The sequence below is a fragment of the Narcine bancroftii genome, chromosome 1 (assembly GCF_036971445.1).
Source record: "Narcine bancroftii isolate sNarBan1 chromosome 1, sNarBan1.hap1, whole genome shotgun sequence".
Lineage (NCBI taxonomy): Eukaryota > Metazoa > Chordata > Chondrichthyes > Torpediniformes > Narcinidae > Narcine > Narcine bancroftii.
The window spans coordinates 272,728,756-272,748,399 of NC_091469.1; the positions used below are offsets into that span (position 1 = coordinate 272,728,756).

Consider the following 19,644-nt stretch of genomic DNA (forward strand, 5'->3'; position numbering starts at 1 on the left):
AGATGGTCAGAACTACTCTCCAAAGTACTGAGTAGATGATGCATCTCCACTTTGTACGAAAACATCACAGAAACTAGTTTTCAACCAGTTTGATTGACTTCATGTGATATCAAGAAATGGCTAGGACCATTTCATATGATAAAGGGTATGAGGCTGGCCATAATTCTGAAGACCCATGCTTCAAAATTGACCTCTTCTTTAGCCAAGATGTTTCAGTATTTTTATGTTCTACTGAAAAAGTACAGAACAAATCTAATCTGGTTAGCTACCACCCAGTGGTTCTACTTGATCATCAACAAATTGATGGAAGATTTTATCAACAATAACATCAATGTGCATTTGCTCAATAACATCCTGCGCACCGTACACTGACTGGATTCCTTCAGGGCCAGTTGGCAATAGGCTCTCACAGCCTTGCACCAAAGATGAATCAGAAGAGTCAAATTCCAGAGGTGTAGGGAGAATAACTGTTCTCAACATCAAGGCAGCATATGATAGTGTGTGTGTGCATTGAAGATTTAATGACAGTGGGCATTTGTGTGGGGATGGTTCCGGGTGGCAGTGGGGAATGGCTAGTAGTTAATCATAACATGCGTGCACACACAGGAAATTGATTTGGGTTGTTTGAATTCAATTATGCTAGCACTGGAACATTGCTGCAAGAACTTCTCATGGCAATAACCAAGGCCTTAAGTCTTCAGCTTCCATCATAAGGTCAGAAGTGGGGATATTGACGTTTGAGACCAGTGTGCTAGATCTTGCCACTGTAACTTCAGTTAGCCATATGGTATTGGTTGCTGGTTTAATTAATACAACTGTCGGAACTCTATAGCTTTTTTTTTAAGAAAAAACATTCAATTATATTGGGTCCAAACCTGGAATGCATTGTCCGAAGGAGTGGAGAAGGCAGGTATGTCTGTGTATCAATACAAGTGTTTGAATCCCCAGGGCCTGATAGCCTGCATCCCAGGGTATTTAAGGAGGTGGCTCTAGAAATCGTGGTCTCATTGGTAATCATTTTCCAATGCTCTATAGATTCAGGATCAGTTCCTATGCATTGGAGGGTAGCTTATATTATCCCACTTTTTAAGAAAGGAGAGAGAGATAAAACAGGGAATTATAGACCAGTTAACCTGACATCAATGGTGGGGAAGAAGATGGAATCAATTATAATAGATGAAATAGCGGAACATTTGGATAGCAGTAACAGAATCAGTCTGAGTTAGCATGGATTTACGAAGTGGAAGTCATGCTTGACTAATCTTCTGGAATTTTTTGAGGCTGTAACTATGAAAATGGACATGAGAGAACTAGTGGATGTAGTTACCTGGACATTCAGAAAGCCTTTGATAAGGTTCCACATAGGAGACTAGTGGGAAAAATTGGAGCACATGGTATTGGGGGTAGGGTACTGATGTGGATCGAAAATTGGTTGACAGACATGAAACAGAGTAGAGATTAATGGCAGACAGTGACTAGTGGGGTACCACAAGGCTCAGTACTGGGACTGCAGCTATCTACATTAATAATTTAGATGAAGGGATTAAAAGTAACATTAGCAAATTTGCAGATGACATAAAGCTGGGTGGCAGTGTAAAATGTGAGGAGGATGTTAAGAGAATGCAGGTGACTCGGACAGGTTGAGTGAGTGGGCAGATGCATGGCAGATGCCATTTAATGTGGATAAATGTGAGGATATCCACTTTGGTGGCAAAAACAGGAAGGCAGATTACTATCTGAATGGTGTCAAATTAGAAAAAGTGCAAGTACAACGAGATCTAGGTGTCCTTGTTCACCAGTCACTGAAAGTAAGCCTGCAGGTACAGCAGGCAGTGAAGAAAGCTAATCACATGTCAGCCTTCATAACAAGGGGTGTTGTGTACAGGAGCAAAGAGGTCCTTCTGTGGTTGTACAGGGCCCTGGTGAGACCACACCTGGAGTATTGTGCACAGTTTTGGTCTCCAAGTTTGAGGAAGGACATTCTTGCTATTGAGTGAGTTCAGCGTAGGTTCACCAGGTTAATTCCTGGAATAGCGGGAATGTCATGTTGAAAGATTGGAGCGACTGGGCTTGTGTACACTGGAGTTTAGAAGGATGAGATGGGATCTGATAGAAACATAAGATTATTAAGCGATTGGACATACTAGAGGCAGGAAACATGCTCCCAATGTTGAGGGAGTCCATAAATGGAGGCCACAGTTTAAGAATAAGGGGCAGGCCATTTAGAATGGAGTTGAGGAAGAACTTTTTCACCCAGAGAGTTGTGGATCTGTAGAATGCTCTGCCTCAGAAGGCAGTGAAGGCTAATTCTCTGGATACTTTCAAGTAAGTTAGATAGAGCTCTTAAAGATAGCAGAATCGAGAGAAATGAGGAGATGGCAGGAACAGAATACTGATTGTGGATGATCAGCCATGATCACAGTGAATGGTGGTACTGGCTAGAAGGGCTGAATGGGCTTACACCTGCATCTATTATCTATAATCATCAAAGCATAGGTGGCTATGGATCAATGTCTGATCAATGGAAATAGTATAGTTAGACTCCTGATGGTCTTTATCTACATGGTGTTCGATGATAAATGTTTTTGATAATGGTTGACTGAATATCCAAGAGCTTCCCTGCACTTCCCCAAATATAGTTGGGGAAGTTGTCCATGTGCTTGGTTGGATAGACAAAGCCAGCTTCTCTGTTTTAACATTACCAACATCATATTGTGGACCTAACTTGCACCTTCAATCATTTTTGATATAGATTTAGAAGACCAACGACGGAAAGAGGAGCTAATTGCAAAACGAGTTGCACTGAAGCATGATCGTAAAGCCAGAGCAATGGCTACCCGGACAAAGGACAATTTCCGAGGTTATAATGGTATTCCTGTGGAGCAGAAGGGCAAAAAAAGGACTTCTGATGATGAGGGAAAAGAACAAAGAATGGATGATAGCAATGAGGATTACTATGACAGGGAACAGGTTGAAGATGAAATGTCAGAAGCAGAAGATTCTGAAGGTTCTGAGGAATTTGTAGAGCATTGGGATGAGCGGTCAGGTAGACAACATTACAGAGAGCCTCAGGAAGCAGTTAAACCACCTAAACGTCAATACAGAGAGCCTGAGAAACCAACTAAGGAGCCCAGGAGACAGTGTAAAGAACCTGACATGGTGGCAAAAATGCCTGAACAAGCTTGTAACAAGACGAAAAAGACTCCAGTTCCAAAGAAACCTCTTTTGAACTTCACCGATCTCTTGAAGCTGGCTGAAAAGAAACAGTTTGAGCCAGTGGAACTTAAGCCGATTAAGAAAGTAGAGGAGAAGCTATATACAGCAGAAGAACTGAAAGAACTTGAATTTTTAGAGCGCAAACGACAAAAGCAAAATGACAGAATGAAATCTGAGAAAGCGGTCGCACTTTCACATTCAGCCGGCTCATCAAAAAAAGAGTCTTTAGTTAAAGGCAATAAAAGCACAAATTTAGCACAAGGCTTAGGAGAGAAAAATGCTTCATCCAGAGTGACTAGTTCATCATCTGCCCACAGTATTAGCAAAAAGCCAAAAGTATCATCTGGTGAAAGATTACCTCCTATAATAACTCACAAGGCACCAGCACAAGAAAAGTTCACGTCTTCATTCGGGAGTAGCTGTTCTAACTCTAAAACATCTGGTAACAGTACTGGGAAAACTGCAATAAATGTCCCAGCAAAATCTGGAAATGGCTGTCAAACACCAAGCAAAGGATTGAAACATGGCTCAAATGGAAGCCATTCTGCATTGTCTTCAAAACACTCGCAGAAGAAAATCAATAAGCCTACATCTTCTAGGAAAGTTGACAATATTTCCACAAGACATGAAAGGAGAGACTCATCAAATGCAAGTAGTTCAGCTCTTGAACGTCCCAAAGCGTCCTGTGGCTTTACCCAAAAGCAATCAAGTAGTGCAAGCAACTTGGGCCAAGTACAATCAAGCAACTCTGGTCAATCAAGGCCCAACAGTGTGAGCAAGTCCAGGCCTTCTCGTGAAGGGGGTTCAGATGCCACTCGACCAAAAGAAAGGAGCAATTTGGTTACTCCAAGGAAAAACCCTGGGTCTCTGCAGTCAAAAGACTCAAATGCCTCTGGATCAATACGACTGAGCAGCACAGGATCTATGAGACCTGGAAATATTTCGTCTATGTCTGGGCGTCATGGGAGTACTCCAGGTTCTGGAGGCATACGATCTGGAAGTGGAGCAGCAGAATCGAAGCCCAAATGTACTGTGGTATCAGAAACCATATCATCAAAGAACTTTCCATCAAGGCCCACCAATGGAGAGATAATCAATAGGAGGCCACCACCAGCAGGGTACAGACCACCAGGTACTATATAAAAATTTGAAATTGTAAACTTTTAAAAAGTTTTTGTTTCATTTAGAATCTAACATTGTGGAATTTAGAAGAAAATCAAAAGAACCAGGAACCAGAACAAGTTTGACCCCCACACTATTTTTACTCATATGCACCACCCCTAATCAGCAAGAATTTGTTGTTTGGATAGTAGAAAAGATTATTTTCCAACCCAGAATAAGTAAAATTAATGAAAGGCCTCAGACTTGAAGGATTTACTCATTTTCTTTTTTTTTCTTTTTTTTTATTTTTTATTTTTCACACCATAAATCACATTAGCCATGATATACACTATTTCTTTTTCACACATATACAGTGACTTTTTCTCCCCCCCCCCTCCCTCCTCCCAAGCCACCCCCCCACCCCCCCTCTCATCCATTTTAGGTATACAATCTAGGTTGCATTAAGCCAGTCAGACAATGTTGTCATTCAACAAAAATACACCAGAAATTCTACTGAGTCCATTCTTTTCTTTCCTTCTCCTTCCATCAACTTAGGTAATGTTTGTCCCCGGTAGGTTTTCGCTATTGTATTTAATGTAAGGCTCCTATACTTGTTCGAATATTTCAATATTATTTCTTAACCTATATGTTATTTTTTCTAATGGAATACATTTATTCATTTAAATTTAGTAGTTTCTTCCTTTTAATTTGGTTATGTATTCCATTAATATTTAAAGTCATATAGTTCAGCGTAGCCCTTTTATATTTTGTTTATCTTCTCTTTCCGTTTTTCCATCATTACCTTTCCTCCTTTTCCATTTCTGTTTTCTTATTTTCAACTCTTTATAAGACAACATTCCTACAACATCCAACATTTTCCTTATTCTCCTATTTCTATCTTATTTATCCCCAATCTCCCCTTCCCCTCCTGAGTTGTCCTTTATCCCTTGTCGGACAACCACATCTCCCCTCTCCATTTGGATTTGCGAATCCACTCGCAAGCGTCAACTGATTTTGCAGTGACCGCTATTTCCCCCCACCCCGCCCCCCCCAGAAAAGATTTCACTTTTCATATGTCACAAAGGTCACTCTTTTAATTCCCTCCTTATTCTCTCTATTCCATTACCTTCCCTTATTAATTCTTGTCTATACTATCTATATTTTCCTCTAAGTACAGATACATTCACGTATGCACATTGTCTCTATTCACTCTTATACCTCTTTACCCGCATACATATCAATCGTGATCATTTTTACTCTCATTACCCGTCTTCATCCCTCAGTCTATTTTTGTCTTTACCCACATACATATCAATCGTGATAATTTTTACTCTCATTACCCGTCTTCATCCCTCAGTCTATTTTTGTAATTGTTCTGCAAATTTTCGTGCTTCTTCTGGATCCGAGAATAGTCTGTTTTGTTGTCCTGGAATAAATATTTTCAATACCGCTGGATGCTTTAGTATAAATTTATACCCTTTCTTCCATAAAATCGCCTTTGCTGTATTGAACTCTTTTCTCTTCTTTAGGAGTTCAAAACTTATATCTGGATAAATGAAGATTTTTTGCCCTTTATACTCCAGTGGTTTGTTGCCCTCTCTTACTTTTTCCATTGTCTTCTCCAGTACCTTTTCTCTTGTAGTATATCTTAGGAATTTTACTATAATAGATCTTGGTTTTTGTTGTGGTTGTGGTTTAGAGGCCAATACTCTATGTGCCCTTTCTATTTCCATTTCTTGCTGTAGTTCTGGACATCCTAGGGTCTTAGGGATCCACTCTTTTATAAACTCCCTCATATTCTTGCCTTCTTCATCTTCCTTAAGGCCCACTATCTTTATGTTATTTCTTCTGTTATAATTTTCCATTGTATCTATTTTTTGAGCTAGTAGTTCTTGTGTCTCTTTAGTTTTTTTATTAGATTCCTCCAATTTCTTTTTTAAGTCTTCTACCTCCATTTCTGCTGCTACTGCCCGCTCTTCCATCTTGTCCATTTTCTTTCCCATTTCTGTTAAGGTCATCTCTATTTTATTCATTTTCTCTTCTGTGTTGTTTATTCTTTTTCTTAAATCATTAAATTCCTGTGTTTGCCATTCTTTAAATGACTCCATGTATCCTTTAATAAGAGAAAGTACCTTCTTTATCTTGCCTTTCTTTTCTTCTATTTCACTGTACTCTTCCTCTTCCTCTTCTTCTTCCTCTGGGTTGGCCATCTGTTGTTTCTTTGGTGCCCTTTCCTTCTCTTCTTTCTTGTTTCTATTGTCTTCTGTGGTCTCTTCTTGCTGCAGGTGTTCTGCAGCTGTCGTTGCCGGCTGTGGAGATCGACTCCCCAGCTGGTCCCTCCTCCCGTCGGTGTGTTTTTTTTCATTCGCATCGCGCATGCGCAGTTGCGCACTTTTACTCGGCTCAGCGAGCCATTTTTGTAGTCCATTATTTACCGACCTGAGGGAGCGGGTTTCTCTCTCCGCAGCGGGCCTCTTCGGACAGGTAAGGCCTTCACCTTTTTCCTCCTTTGTCTTCTCTTCCTCTCTTCTTACCGTTGCTTTCGATTTTTCTATTTTTGTCGCCATCTTCTTTCCACCTTTATACTCACTTTTCTGTAACTTTTATATCTGTGCCTTTGTGTTTTCCTTTGTTTTTCCCGACTTTTCTGGAGAGGGCTGGAGTTCACCGTCCGGCCACTACTCCATCACGTGACTCCCCGGATTTACTCATTTTCCTGATGCGCTTTTTCAGATTTTTATTTCCAATTCCTAACCTGTATTTTTTTTTTAAGCTTGATTGTTAGATACATCTATTAAGAACCAGACTGAGTCTCCTGCATTCTGCATGTATGCTTTTTGTATCCATTTAGACATACACAGTAAATGAGTTGTGCTGTTAAAGATAAATGGATATGCTTGGAGATTGCATGTGATCATTTTGGCAAATGTATGAAGGAATCTGGTTTCAAGCTGGGTGTTTGGAAGTTGGTTCTTGCAGATTGGTGAACTTGGGCAATATTATTTTGTCCATATTATTTTGAAACTTTTTCAAAAGATGAATTATGAATATTTTGGTGATCTATTGCTACCAGATAAGTGGGTGATCAATGTATGATGTCCTTGGAGCTTCTCTCCGAGTGTAGTCAATCTTTGGAATTCTGCACTCCAGAGCTTTGTGGAGGTTGGAAATAGACATTTGTTTTGAGGGGAAGTGGGGAACTGGGACTGAAGAGGAGATGAGTTCTGGGACCCCATTATGGTGGGATAAACTGGTAAGATCCTGGGGCCCAACTGCTCTTGTGTTCTGTTGTTCATGTTAGCTGAATAAATTGCAGAATTGTGGAATTAAAAACAAAATGCATTTCAATTCTTTGAGAATGATTGTATGATTAAAACAGACATTTACTGTATCATGTGGAGCAACATCTGGTTATTAATCTCAGCTGATTTGCTGTAAGCTAATATTCTTTCTTGACAATTTATTTATTGGGACAGCTATTATTGTGCTAGTATATAGGCCTTGGTTGAGAGGCTAGTTAGATTAGGATTGAATGCTATTCTCTATCAAATAATCCTTTCAATAAAAGGAATGGAATTGTGGGTAATCTGGATGGTGGTGAGAATGAACTAGTATCTGAGCCCTGAATTCAAGTCAGATCATTTTCTTCTGTGATTCTTAACAACGCCAAAATGTTACACCTGGGAATCTGGGAAATAGTTGTGGTTTTTATTATAAAATGGTACTAATTCAAGAGATGCTGTTCTATCAAACTGGGCAGGCCTTTCCCTGGCTCAATGGATGTCCGTGGTCTATATTTGTTGATTGACCATTAGTGAATGTATTTCACTGTTTTAATGATTTGGATTCTGTGCGGCAGGACATCCGACAAGACCCCCTGGTCCTATATCCTATAAGCGAAGATTGAATGTTGATGAAGAGGAATATGATTCTGAAATGGACGATTTCATTGATGATGCTGGAGAGTCACAAGATGAAATCTCTAAGCATATCAAGGAAATATTTGGATATGACCGAACCAAGTAAGGCAATTCTCCTTTCAGTCTTTCAAGTCTCTGCTGTGGAACATGTATTTATACACTGAGAAGTGACCTTACCCATCTTGAATGGGAGAATTCAGATCATAGATCTACAACCTTGAAGTTAGAAAATGACCAGTTAGGATAAATTTGCAACTCTTGCACAAAGCTGTGGACTAAGATGCCATATAAAAATCTAAAATTGGGGTTCATGGAATGTAGTTAAAAGGGATATGGAATCAAGGCACATGGAAGACTTGCAATAAGGAAAAACTATCTATTATACAGTAGCCAGAAGTATCCTAGTAGAAAACTGGTTGCTTGATGTCAGCTCTGTGAGTTTGTTAATGTTAGCATGGTAACAGTAGCAATTGATCTTCCTGCTCATTAAATGATATTACTGGCAGATTTGTGCCTCTATAGTGAAACAAATATTTTCTCAGCTCTAATGGTATGATTCTGGTAGTCTCATGTGGAGCACTTGACCAATAGGAAGGAGAAAGACCAAGCACTAAGCCACAAATAAGATTTTCTCAAGTAATACTTGAACACAGCCACTTTTGTTTCATCGGGATCAAAAACAAATCACTGGAAAGTTTAGTAATTCTGAATAATTAATCATTTAAGTAAACTCTTCCTTAGGTGGAAACACCTGTTGAAATGAAAATGCTGGCCATTTTGTTCTGGTAAAGGATGTTCCATTCCCCAGTTAGAGGAGTGGGGGAAAACGTTGAAAGCGTGGAATAGATACTGTATAATAAATAGACCCATTTCCACTGCTCTGAGTTTGAAATGTACAAGTAAAGAAGCCGCACCCTTTGAAATTATTGCCCAGCACTGTTGTTGCATTTCAGATACAAGGATGAAAGTGACTATGCTTTGCGATATATTGAAAGTAGCTGGAGAGAACAGCAGAAAGAGGAAGCCAAGAGGTAAAACGTTGCTATTGCCTGGAGTTCACACTGAAAGTACTTTTGCACGTTCATCAAATAGTTTGTATGTGTTTGTAAATTTCTAAATGATCAAGTGATATGACTATTGTACCAGTGTGTCACTCACAACATAAAATACTTGCAATTGGGTGTGCCATGAGAGGGAGCTTGTCTTATTAAAGCAGATCTTGAGTACATGTTATCTCAGTCATTTGCTCTGATGGCCTGAGTTTATTCTAAACTTGACTGCTTGGAAGCAGATTGGTATCTTCACACTTGTAATATATCTCTTGATAACAGTTGGATACAGGTCCCTACTTGTCTATGGCTAATTCAGCATTGAGAGGGGAGTAAAGTAGACTCAGTGGTACATTAGGTTCTGTGTCAATTCACTAAAATCTTGAGAAAATCCGAACTATTTGTTTTCAGATGTATACAAGAAACTAGTTGACATGCATGGCTCAAATTTAATGATAATAAATTTATTGTTGTTTAAATTGCACAATGTATACATGAACTGAAATTCTTCCTACAGCCAAGCATGAACTTAAAAAACACCAATAGTATGTATGATTTAAAATTAAAAAGTGATAAATGCATAAAATAATAATATTCAGTTATCCTAGTGCAAAAAAAAATTACTTTGCAGTGGTGCAGACAGTCCTTTTTGTGGTGTCAAAGCAGTCCCTGATTAGTGTAAATAGGGGAGGCTCAGGTGCCTGATAGCTGTTGGAAAGAAACTATTCTGGAACTTAGAGGTGCTTGTCTTCAGGCTTCGGTACTTTGCAGATAGAAGAGGTTGTGATCTAGGTGATGAGTGTCCTTTACAATGGCTGCCTTCTTGAGGCAGCATATCATATAGATGTCTTCAGTGGATGGGAGGTCAGATGGGAGCTACAAACTCTAGGCCTCTATACCCCCTCTGCAACTGGATCCTTAACTTTTTCATTGGAAAACCACAGTCAGTACAAATTGGAAATAACGTCTCCTTCTCACTGATCAACACAGGCGCAACCTAAGGATGCGTGCTTAGCCCACTGCTCTATTTGTGATACACCCATGACTGTGTGGCCAAGCACAATTCCAAATCCATATACAAGTTTGCCGACAACACACAGTTGTTAGCAGAATCACAATCGGCAATGAGGAAGTATATAAGGGGGAGATAGATCAGCTCGTTGTATGGTGTAATGACAGCAACCTTCCACTCAACGTCAGCAAAATGAAGGAAGTGATTGTGGACTTCAGGGGAACATGACCCAGTCCTCATTGAGGGCTCAGTAGTGGGGAGGGTCAAGAATTTCAAATTCATGGGTGTTAACATTTCTGAGGATCTGTCCTGGAGCCTCCTCATTGATGCAATCTCAAAGAAGGCTCGCCAGTGGCTACACTTTGTGAGATGTCTGAGGCAGTTTGGTATGTCCCCGAAGACTCTCAAACTTCTACAGGTGTACCGTGGAGAGCTGGTTGCATCATTGCCTGATGTGGAGGTGCCAACTCTCAAGACAAGTATAAACTCCAGAGGGTTGTTAACTCGGCCTTCGACATCACTGTCACCAGCCTTCACTCCATCGAGGACATTTACATGAGACGGTGTCTTAAAAATGCAGCCTCTATCCTCAAAGACCCCCACCACCCAGGCCATGCCCTCTTTACTCCGCTACTATTGGGAAAAAGGTACAGGAGCCTAAAGACGAGCACTCAATGGCACAAGGACAGCTTCTTCCCCACTGAATGATCAATGAACCAAAGAAACTGCCTTACTTTTCGTATACTATTATTGATATTATTTTTTATAGTAATGTCGTAAGATGGTTATAATATGTACATTTGCACTATGATATACTGCTGCAAAACACCGAACTTCATGACTTGCTCATGACAATAAATCTAGGAAAAAATGGACTGAGGAATTTGAAAGTACAGATCTCCACCTCTGATCCATTAATGTAGACCAGTGGCTGGTCCCTTGGCCTCAGCTTATTAAAATCAACAAGTCCCTTGGTCTTGGAGAGCAAGATTCTGGTACCACCGAATGAGATTGTTGTACTCCATCCTGTATTCTATCTCATCATTTCTAATTATTCGACAACGCTGGTGTCATCAGAAAATTTATGGATTGAATTTGAGCTGAACTCGGCTTTGCTGACATGTGTGTACAGGGAATGGAGCAGGGGACTACTAAGCACGTAACCTTGGGGTGCCCTGATGTTGATGGTCAGCTTGGAGCAGGTGATGTTAATGAATTGCACGGTTTGGCATCTGCTGATGAGGAAGTTGAGGATCCAGTCGCAGAGGGACAAATAGAATCCCAAATTTTTTAGTTTGGTCATGAGTTTTGCTGGTATAATCTTTAAACCTCTGATATATTTGCCTTTCATGTGTCATTAGCTTATTGGACTTCACATTTTTTTAGGTTTTAAGGGGGTAATTTATAACATCAGCATTGCCAAAGGATATCTTTAAAAATAAACACCTTTTCAATTGACCATTTGTTTTAATGTGTCATGTGACATTAAGGATTACAAACTGATGAGACTGATTTGTTTATTCTGATTTTTTTTTCCCCTTTAAATGTGAATGCTGCGAAATGTAGAAGATAGGCCATAGAGCTCTTAAGTATGTGCTTTGTGTCTCATATAAAATATCACTCGCTTTCTTCTGCAGCTTGCGGATGGGTATAATGGAGGATGCAGAAGAAATGAGAAAAGAGGAAGAACTAAAAAAGAGGATGAAAGCTAAGAAACAGAAGCTTTAGTTCATTGTAAACATTTAGCAAACTTATTTATTATATTTATATAAAAATTGGTTATATTTCAAAGATAATGTGTACTATAGTAAGGAATTTATACACTGGAACTTGATAGCTGATTGACCAATTTAAGAGAAAGGATAAATTGGGATTAAAAAGAAGCAGTGCTGAAAGTAGAAGTAATTTTATGTAATTGCATCGCCAAGTTTTTTTTCTCCCGTTCCCAGTTTTAATTCATTAGGCATGCTGTTCTTTTAGTTTGTGTCATAAATTTTTATATTGGCCCAGGCCTTGATAGCTCCAGTATAATTTGTGTGCTATGTATATTTATCACATGCAGGTTTAAGGGCTTAAACACTTGCAAATCTTAAACTTTAGCAGGTAGCATCCGACATTTTTTGATCTACAATTTGTGCTTCGATTTTGTTCCAGGGGTGGGTAATACAGTAGGTTTTTAAATCTCTGGCATCCCCAGCTGAACCCTGGCTCCTGTAAAATGAATTCTTTTGCCCATGGATTTGTAGTCCAAATCTTTAATTGTATTAAATTTGCAGTTGCACTTGTTGCCTGAAGGGGGAGGGGAAGTTGAAAGCACACAAGACAGTAATTCATAACCATATAACCATTCAGCATGGTACTTTTTCCTATTTTGCAATCTACATGATTTTGAATGCTCTTTATTTTTCTCTGCTGTGCCATCAGTCATATTTTTCAGTAAATAATTTATTCCTCTTTGCTATCACATTGAATTTAACCAACTCAATTTTACATTATGTCCTCTGGTGTTAATCCCCTACTTTTGGTAGTCGGGGGTTTTGAGGTTAAAGCACTTTTTTTTTTGCAGCTGTGTGTAGATTGTTGGCTCTCTGCCCAAGTGAGGTGTACCTCCTTTGGGAATGCTAGTACCTGATATTGGATGCTGAACTTTGAAAATATTTCAATTTGCCTTGATTAGGACAGTATTTTTTCAAGAAAATAACATAATGTCTGTGCAATTTATTTGAACCTGCATCTTGTGTTAGTGAAAGGATTAAAAATCACAATTTAAAAATACTGATATAGATTTTGTAAGTTTTTTGAGAAAAATGCAAGTCAGATGCATTAAATATAATTGATATCCTGTACAATAAATTTTTATTACATAGATTATTATATCAAGTTGTATTAGTTCTTTCATAGCAGTTGCATTAATAAGTGCTGCTTAGTGTGAAAATCGAGATAGTCAGGAGGGCTGTGTCTGCATGTTTAAAAGACTGGTGCCAAATAATAATGTTACTGAGATTGAATCACTTGTCACAGGTTGCCCCCATGAAACTGCATCATTGATTGGAGTTCACTGAGCAATTTTGTGTCTATCACATATTGAGAAGGGTTTTCTTATTTCATATTTCCTTGCTAGACAGAAATTAGAAGAAACGCATCACCATTTTTTTTTAAACGTGGCTATGGAGGCACATGATTTTGCCTTTTATTTTTTCCAAAATATATTTATTGAGTATCTTTTAAAAACATTTTATTGATTTTTAACAAAGAACTTGCACAAATAAAGTACAATTCAATAAAATGATATTAACACTTACACAGAATAAATAGGGCACTCTGTGTAACGCTAACATACATAAATTGTAATCATATCGGTAATTCTTTTATAAAAATTTTTAAATCTTATTTAAAGTATTAACAATTGAACATCTCAATTATACAATATTCCAATTATATTTGAGAAATTTTCACAAAATATCAGCTAAATTCAACTCTTCAAAGCACATTTTTAATACATATCAAAATATACAGTAATAGCCAAAAGGAAAAAAAAAACAATCTAGGGAAGAAAAGAAACAGGAGAAGAAATTATAATTTATTTCCCTTATTTTAAAAAAAGGAATTTACAATTCTCTACCCTTCTCCTTCTGTAATGTAATCAATATTTACAATTCTCAATTAAACAAAAACGATTATCTATTATATTATCAAAAAGAAAAAAGAACCCCTTTAAATCAAAACTCTAAACAAGGTTATCTTAAAAAACATACAACCAGGAACCAGACAGCACATCACTGGAGCATCCAAACACCTTAATTCTTTAGGTTATGGTAATTATCCATAAATTGGCCCCACATCTTATGGAAGCTAGTCTTTACATCTTTAATAGCATATCTGATTTTTTTTCCCAAACTTGGGTAGGACATGATATCAATTAACCATTGTATGTATGTAGATGGATTATTGTCTTTGCATTTAATCAAAATTTCCTGTCTAGCTATCAGAGAAGTGAAAGATAAAATTTGATTTTGAAATGAAGTCAGTAAAACATCATCTACTTGAGAAAATCCAAATAAAGCAATTAAGGGGCAGGGTTCCACTTTGTCCTTAAAAATCACTGATAAAGTCTTAAAAATGTCTTTCCAAAATTTTTCTAAACTTATGAAACATATGAATCAATCGAGCCTCACGAATTTTGCATGTCACATATAGGATTTATATCAGAATAAAAGCGAGATAGTTTAACTTTAGATACATGTACTCTGTGGACTACCTTGAATTGCAACAATGTTGTGCGCAAAAGGAAATAGTATTAATCAGATTAGAAATTGAATCCCAAACCTCATCAGTAAGTCATACATTCAAATCATGTACCCAATCACTCTTAATCTTAAAGTACAGCAAATTGTTATAAATAAATGATACTGAGCCTCTATGAGAGAGCTGTAAGACAAAAAGTAAATAGTAAATCAAGAACATTTGTCTCAGGAATTCACAGAAAATCAGGGATCTTTGATTGAACAAAATGTCTAATTTGTAAATATCTTTAAAAAAAATTAGTGTTCGGTAATTTAAATTTTACCACCAATTACTCAAAGGAATCAAAATTGTTTTGAATAAAAAGATCTTTAAAAAATTTAATACCTAATCTATGCCAATCCTTGAAAACAGTGTCCAATGAAGAAGGTTGAAAAAAATGGTTAGATATAATAGAGCTGGCAAAAGAAAAGCTCTTAAATCCAAAAAACTTTCTAAATTGTCCCCATATTCTCAAACTATTTCTCATTATCAGATTGTCACTCAGTTTATAAAAAGAAAAGGATAAAAAAGCTCTAGAATTGCCAACATGGATGTATATTTAGTAAAATTCAATTCCATTTTTATCCAAGAAGGGCAGCCAATTTATAAAAATGTAACAAAAGAACCAGATTATGTATAACCATATAACCATTCAGCATGGTTATAATAAAATCTAACATTAGGAAATGCCAATTCATCATTCCTTCATTCTTTTGAAGATGAGCTGTATTCAAGCGAGAGTGTTTTCCTTGCCATGTGTAAGAAGAGATGAGCGAATTCAGGAAATCAAAAAAGGATTTAGGAATAAAAATTGGTAAAGATACAAAAATTTAGGTAAAATTTTCACTTTAATAGAATTAATACATCCAATCAAAAGTAATAGATAAAGATGACCATCTCGATAACAATGATTTGACCTGATTAAATAATACAGAAAATTTTTCCTTAATTAGGTGTTTATTGTAATTGTAATTCCAGGATCTTGGCGCCTCACAGTTTGGCGGGCAGCAACCTCCTTTGAAGAAGACCGCAGAGCCCACCTCACTGACAAAAGGCAAAGGAGGAAAAACCCAACACCCAACCCCAACCAACCAATTTTCCCTTGCAACCGCTGCAATCGTGTCTGCCTGTCCCGCATCGGACTTGTCAGCCACAAACGAGCCTGCAGCTGACGTGGACTTTTTACCCCCTCCATAAATCTTCGTCCGCGAAGCCAAGCCAAAGAGAAGAGAATTCCAGGATAGATAAATTGATCTTTCACAATCTTAAAAGGGAAATTAGAATATCTTGATAGGGAGATTTAATTTAAAGCCAGAGAACTAACTAATATAAGCAAATAAAATTAATAAGTTAGGATTGGATATAAAGAGGAAAAAAAATCATCTGGATATAAGGAAACCTTATGTTCAATTCCATTCCTATATATATCCCTGTGAAATTTCTACTTACCAGAAGAGCAATTGCTAGAGGTTCTAGTACCAAGTCAAAAAACAAAGGACTTGAAGGTCGGCCTTGACAGGTACCCTGCTGAAGCCTAAAAATGTTTTGATTGCTGTAAATTAGTAAGAATTGAGGCAGTAGGACAGAAATATAATTTAATCCATTTGAAAAAAAATCCCAAACATCTGAAATACCAAAATTTGTTAAACAGCTGCAGATTTAATAAGATCAGCCAGGCTAGAGAAAGAATTATCTAGAGCGTTATTAAGACAACAATTTAAACTCCGCTCCAAATCAATGAGTACTGGCTTAAAAATATTGGGCTGAAAAAAATCTTACAAAAATTATTGACTCATCAATGTTCTGGGCGAGGTCAAGTTTTCAGTCTGGGGTGACTGTGTCATGTCTCGTTTTTTTTTTTTGGCTTCTTATTAGGCATTTCAAAATCCACACCTGTTAATAAAACCCATTGTCAACTGTAATAGTGGTAGAACGCTATCTAGGTTGCTGTTAAATTTTATTTTATTAATATAGCTTGCAGGAGTATTGTAATTTGAGTCTTACTTCATTAACCACTCTCTATACCCCATACTATTATTTTGCACTAGATTGGGAACATATTATGCCAATAAGTTTGTTGGATGAGAGAGTTGGCTATAAACTCTGCCAATAATATATCTTCATATTAAGCAACTTTCACTTGTGATACATGGATCTGATGTTGAAGACCTGGATCTTGTAAATTTGTTAGTGGTGATTTTGATGTGAGATGGTTTAAGTACAAGCTTCTGTGTTCATTGTTAGCTTTCCCTATGAGTATTAGCGCAATGAGAACAAATATCCACAGCCACCCCAAAACATAGTAATCAACCAGTTATCTCCAATAACTCATCCTGCGTTTTGCTTCAGAAGAAACTGGGTTGTGGATGAAACTCTGTCAATCAATATTAAGGTAGGCTCTTATCTATACATGGTAAATATAAATCTTTTTCCCTCGTTCAAAATATAAGCAGCATCTAAATGAATGAAATACATCATCCAACCCTTGTTTGTTGCCCAACCATTCTGTATGATGCTCTCTTCACACCTCAATCCTACCGTCTTGTCAGGTCCAGCCAATCAACTCCCCAAACCCCTCTGTCCAATTGTATAAAACATGCAATTAAGCATTTTAAAGTATAAGGTATATTGGTACGAGAAAATATTATTGGTTTGTTATTAAGCAATTCCTACAGTAACTGTGCTACCAACACTGTCTGCATCTTGGCAGTAAAATATTCAATCAACAGCAAGTATTTGCAGAATTACCTTACAAGAAGATAGTTAAAACCATGGCCTACAAGAAATTCCATATTATTTTCTCTTCCATTTTTTTCCCTAAGCCTTATGTCTATCTTAATTTGCATTTCCAATGTTTGTTAATTGAAATGTCAGCAAAATGCAGACTTGCAAACTACTGCTTCCAGTGAATGTGCTTGACATTCAGATATTGAACTCCACAGGGTGTATGGTTTATCTCCTTTATTATTAGTAAGATGTGGCTGCCAATTCTAATTCATTATCAGTATGAATTCTTCAATATGTCAAACACATTTAGTACCTAGCTTTTAACTGGTTAGTTTACAGAAATTTGATAATGGTTTGATCACTACAGATTCTTAAAACAATAAACTAGTTGGAGTAGGTTTCGCAAAGTGGTGTGCATTAAGATTAGTAGCCAGAGGATCAGTGTGACTTGTGTGAATCTGTAGTTATGGAAAATGTTGGGCCCGCTGACCTAAAACTTCAATTGCACAAAGCTCCATTTCAGTAATAATATGTAAACTCTGGCAAGTTCGGGTAGGAATCCTGCATTTGATCATTCCCCAGTTATTAATTCTGGAGTTTGACTATTGTACCTCTAAGATTGAAAATCAATTTGGTTGCTATCACTGGAAGATCAAATAACTTTGAAGTTCCTTTGTTCCACAGCCCTGTGTACTATTCTGCAGTGGTGTTGAATATCCTTTATTCAATATTGCCTTTTTTTTCTACCTAAATGCATCACATTTCTCCACTGTGTTTCATCTGCCTGCCTAGTTTATATCTATTTGTAAATTGCAAAGGTAATATTTATAATATTACCAAGTTTCAAAACTGTGGCTTGAACCTTTTTTTTAAAGTGATATGCAATGATTATCTCCAACATGACAAAGTCCACCCTCCACTCTTAATATTCTGTTACAATCATCCAGGTGTCCTCTTTGACTATGAACTCAATGGCACGAGCCACATGGCTACAAGAACAGGCCAGAAGTAAGGCATTTGCAAGAGGCTTTTCACCAAGTTCTCCCACTTTCTACACAAGTCAGATTTGCAGCTCCAACAACACAAGTTCAGCCCATCCAGGGAGAAAGCAGCCAGCTTGATCACTTGAATTGAACAGAAGTACCATCGCCCTCTTGCTCCACCACTAAACCCACACAGAGTGTGGGGTGAATACATGATGCAACTGATAAACAGTACAAAACTAAAGAGTTTGCTGAGTCTTTTCCTGGGTTTTGGACCACCACATTGCGAGCTTTGTTGAGGATGATGTAAAATGTTCAAATATCCATCAGTCCATTGTATTACATCAGGAAATTAAAGGAACTACTGATTTTTCAGCTCATGGTAACTAACATCACCAGCAGTAACAGGTCATATAACTGGAAGATACATTGATATCAGCAAGAAAAATCCATTTTTATCCATTGTTTTATGGACCTTTGGATAAGATTCATTTTCCAAAAACTGCAGCAAAAATAAGAAAACTTAAATGAGTCACCTTTGACAGATTTTATTAACTGTACATCTGAGGTGCGATCTTGTTTAAAGCATCAAACTTTCCTTGTACATCAGAAGATTAAATGAAACAAGTAAAAAATAAATACATTTTAAGGCAGTTGATCAAGAATCAGTTGTAATTCATCATTTTGGAACCTTAACAAATTTTATAACCTACTCGTGATTTTGGACAAAATTGTTTGAAGAAGCAACTTAAAACTTAACTGCCCACTAACCTATCATCTACATGTTCAGTTAAGTCCAGGGTAAAGATTTTGTTTGGCTTTTGTGGGAAAGAAATGTACTGCAAATGAGAAGAATGTAGGTGAGAGTTTATGCACCATAAATTGGCTGCTTTGTTTTTTTGCAATTCAACAGTGACCATATGTGGAAAATGCTAAATTCTTGAGGGTATTTCACTAGGAAATGTTTCAATGCACTGCCAAAGACCTATCAATTGATACTTACACTGACATAATTATCTCTTTCCCTAGAAAAAAATTGCAGATGCTGATAATACTCAGCACCAGGAGAAATGGATTATTGAACGCAAATGATGGGAAAATATTTCTGCTAAGGCTATTCAGTAGTTGTTGCATGAAATTTCATTAGTAGATTAAATTATTTTCATAGAAATCTGCGGTAAATATAAGGCCATAAAAAACCAAAGAAGTGATAATTATGTAGTGGTTGTTCAATTTCAAGACAGCTCATTTCAAGATTTTGACAGATTGAATTGTTCCTGTTGAAACCAGAAACCTAATCGTTAAACTTTCAATTTTGCACACTCTCAAAAGAAAATTGGATTCAAAGTCAA

General features: G+C 37.3%; 1 protein-coding gene across 9 annotated transcripts in view; it reads left to right on the forward strand.

Moving 5' to 3' along the window:
• Positions 1–19,111, forward strand: part of spty2d1 (SPT2 chromatin protein domain containing 1) — a 50,979-nt gene extending 31,868 nt beyond the window's left edge. For 6 of the 9 annotated variants that reach the window (XM_069899199.1, XM_069899175.1, XM_069899216.1 and 3 more), the window contains 4 exons: positions 2,753–4,348; positions 8,177–8,339; positions 9,191–9,268; positions 11,936–13,073. In XM_069899199.1, the coding sequence (XP_069755300.1) occupies positions 2,753–4,348; positions 8,177–8,339; positions 9,191–9,268; positions 11,936–12,026 (1,928 nt within the window). In that variant the 3' untranslated portion in view covers positions 12,027–13,073. Of the gene's footprint in view, positions 1–2,752; positions 4,349–8,176; positions 8,340–9,190; positions 9,269–11,935; positions 13,074–16,826; positions 16,975–18,256 lie in introns of those variants that run through there. The other 3 variants (XR_011344979.1, XM_069899185.1, XM_069899235.1) reach the window with 3 other exon arrangements.
• Positions 19,112–19,644: the final 533 nt, after the last annotated feature.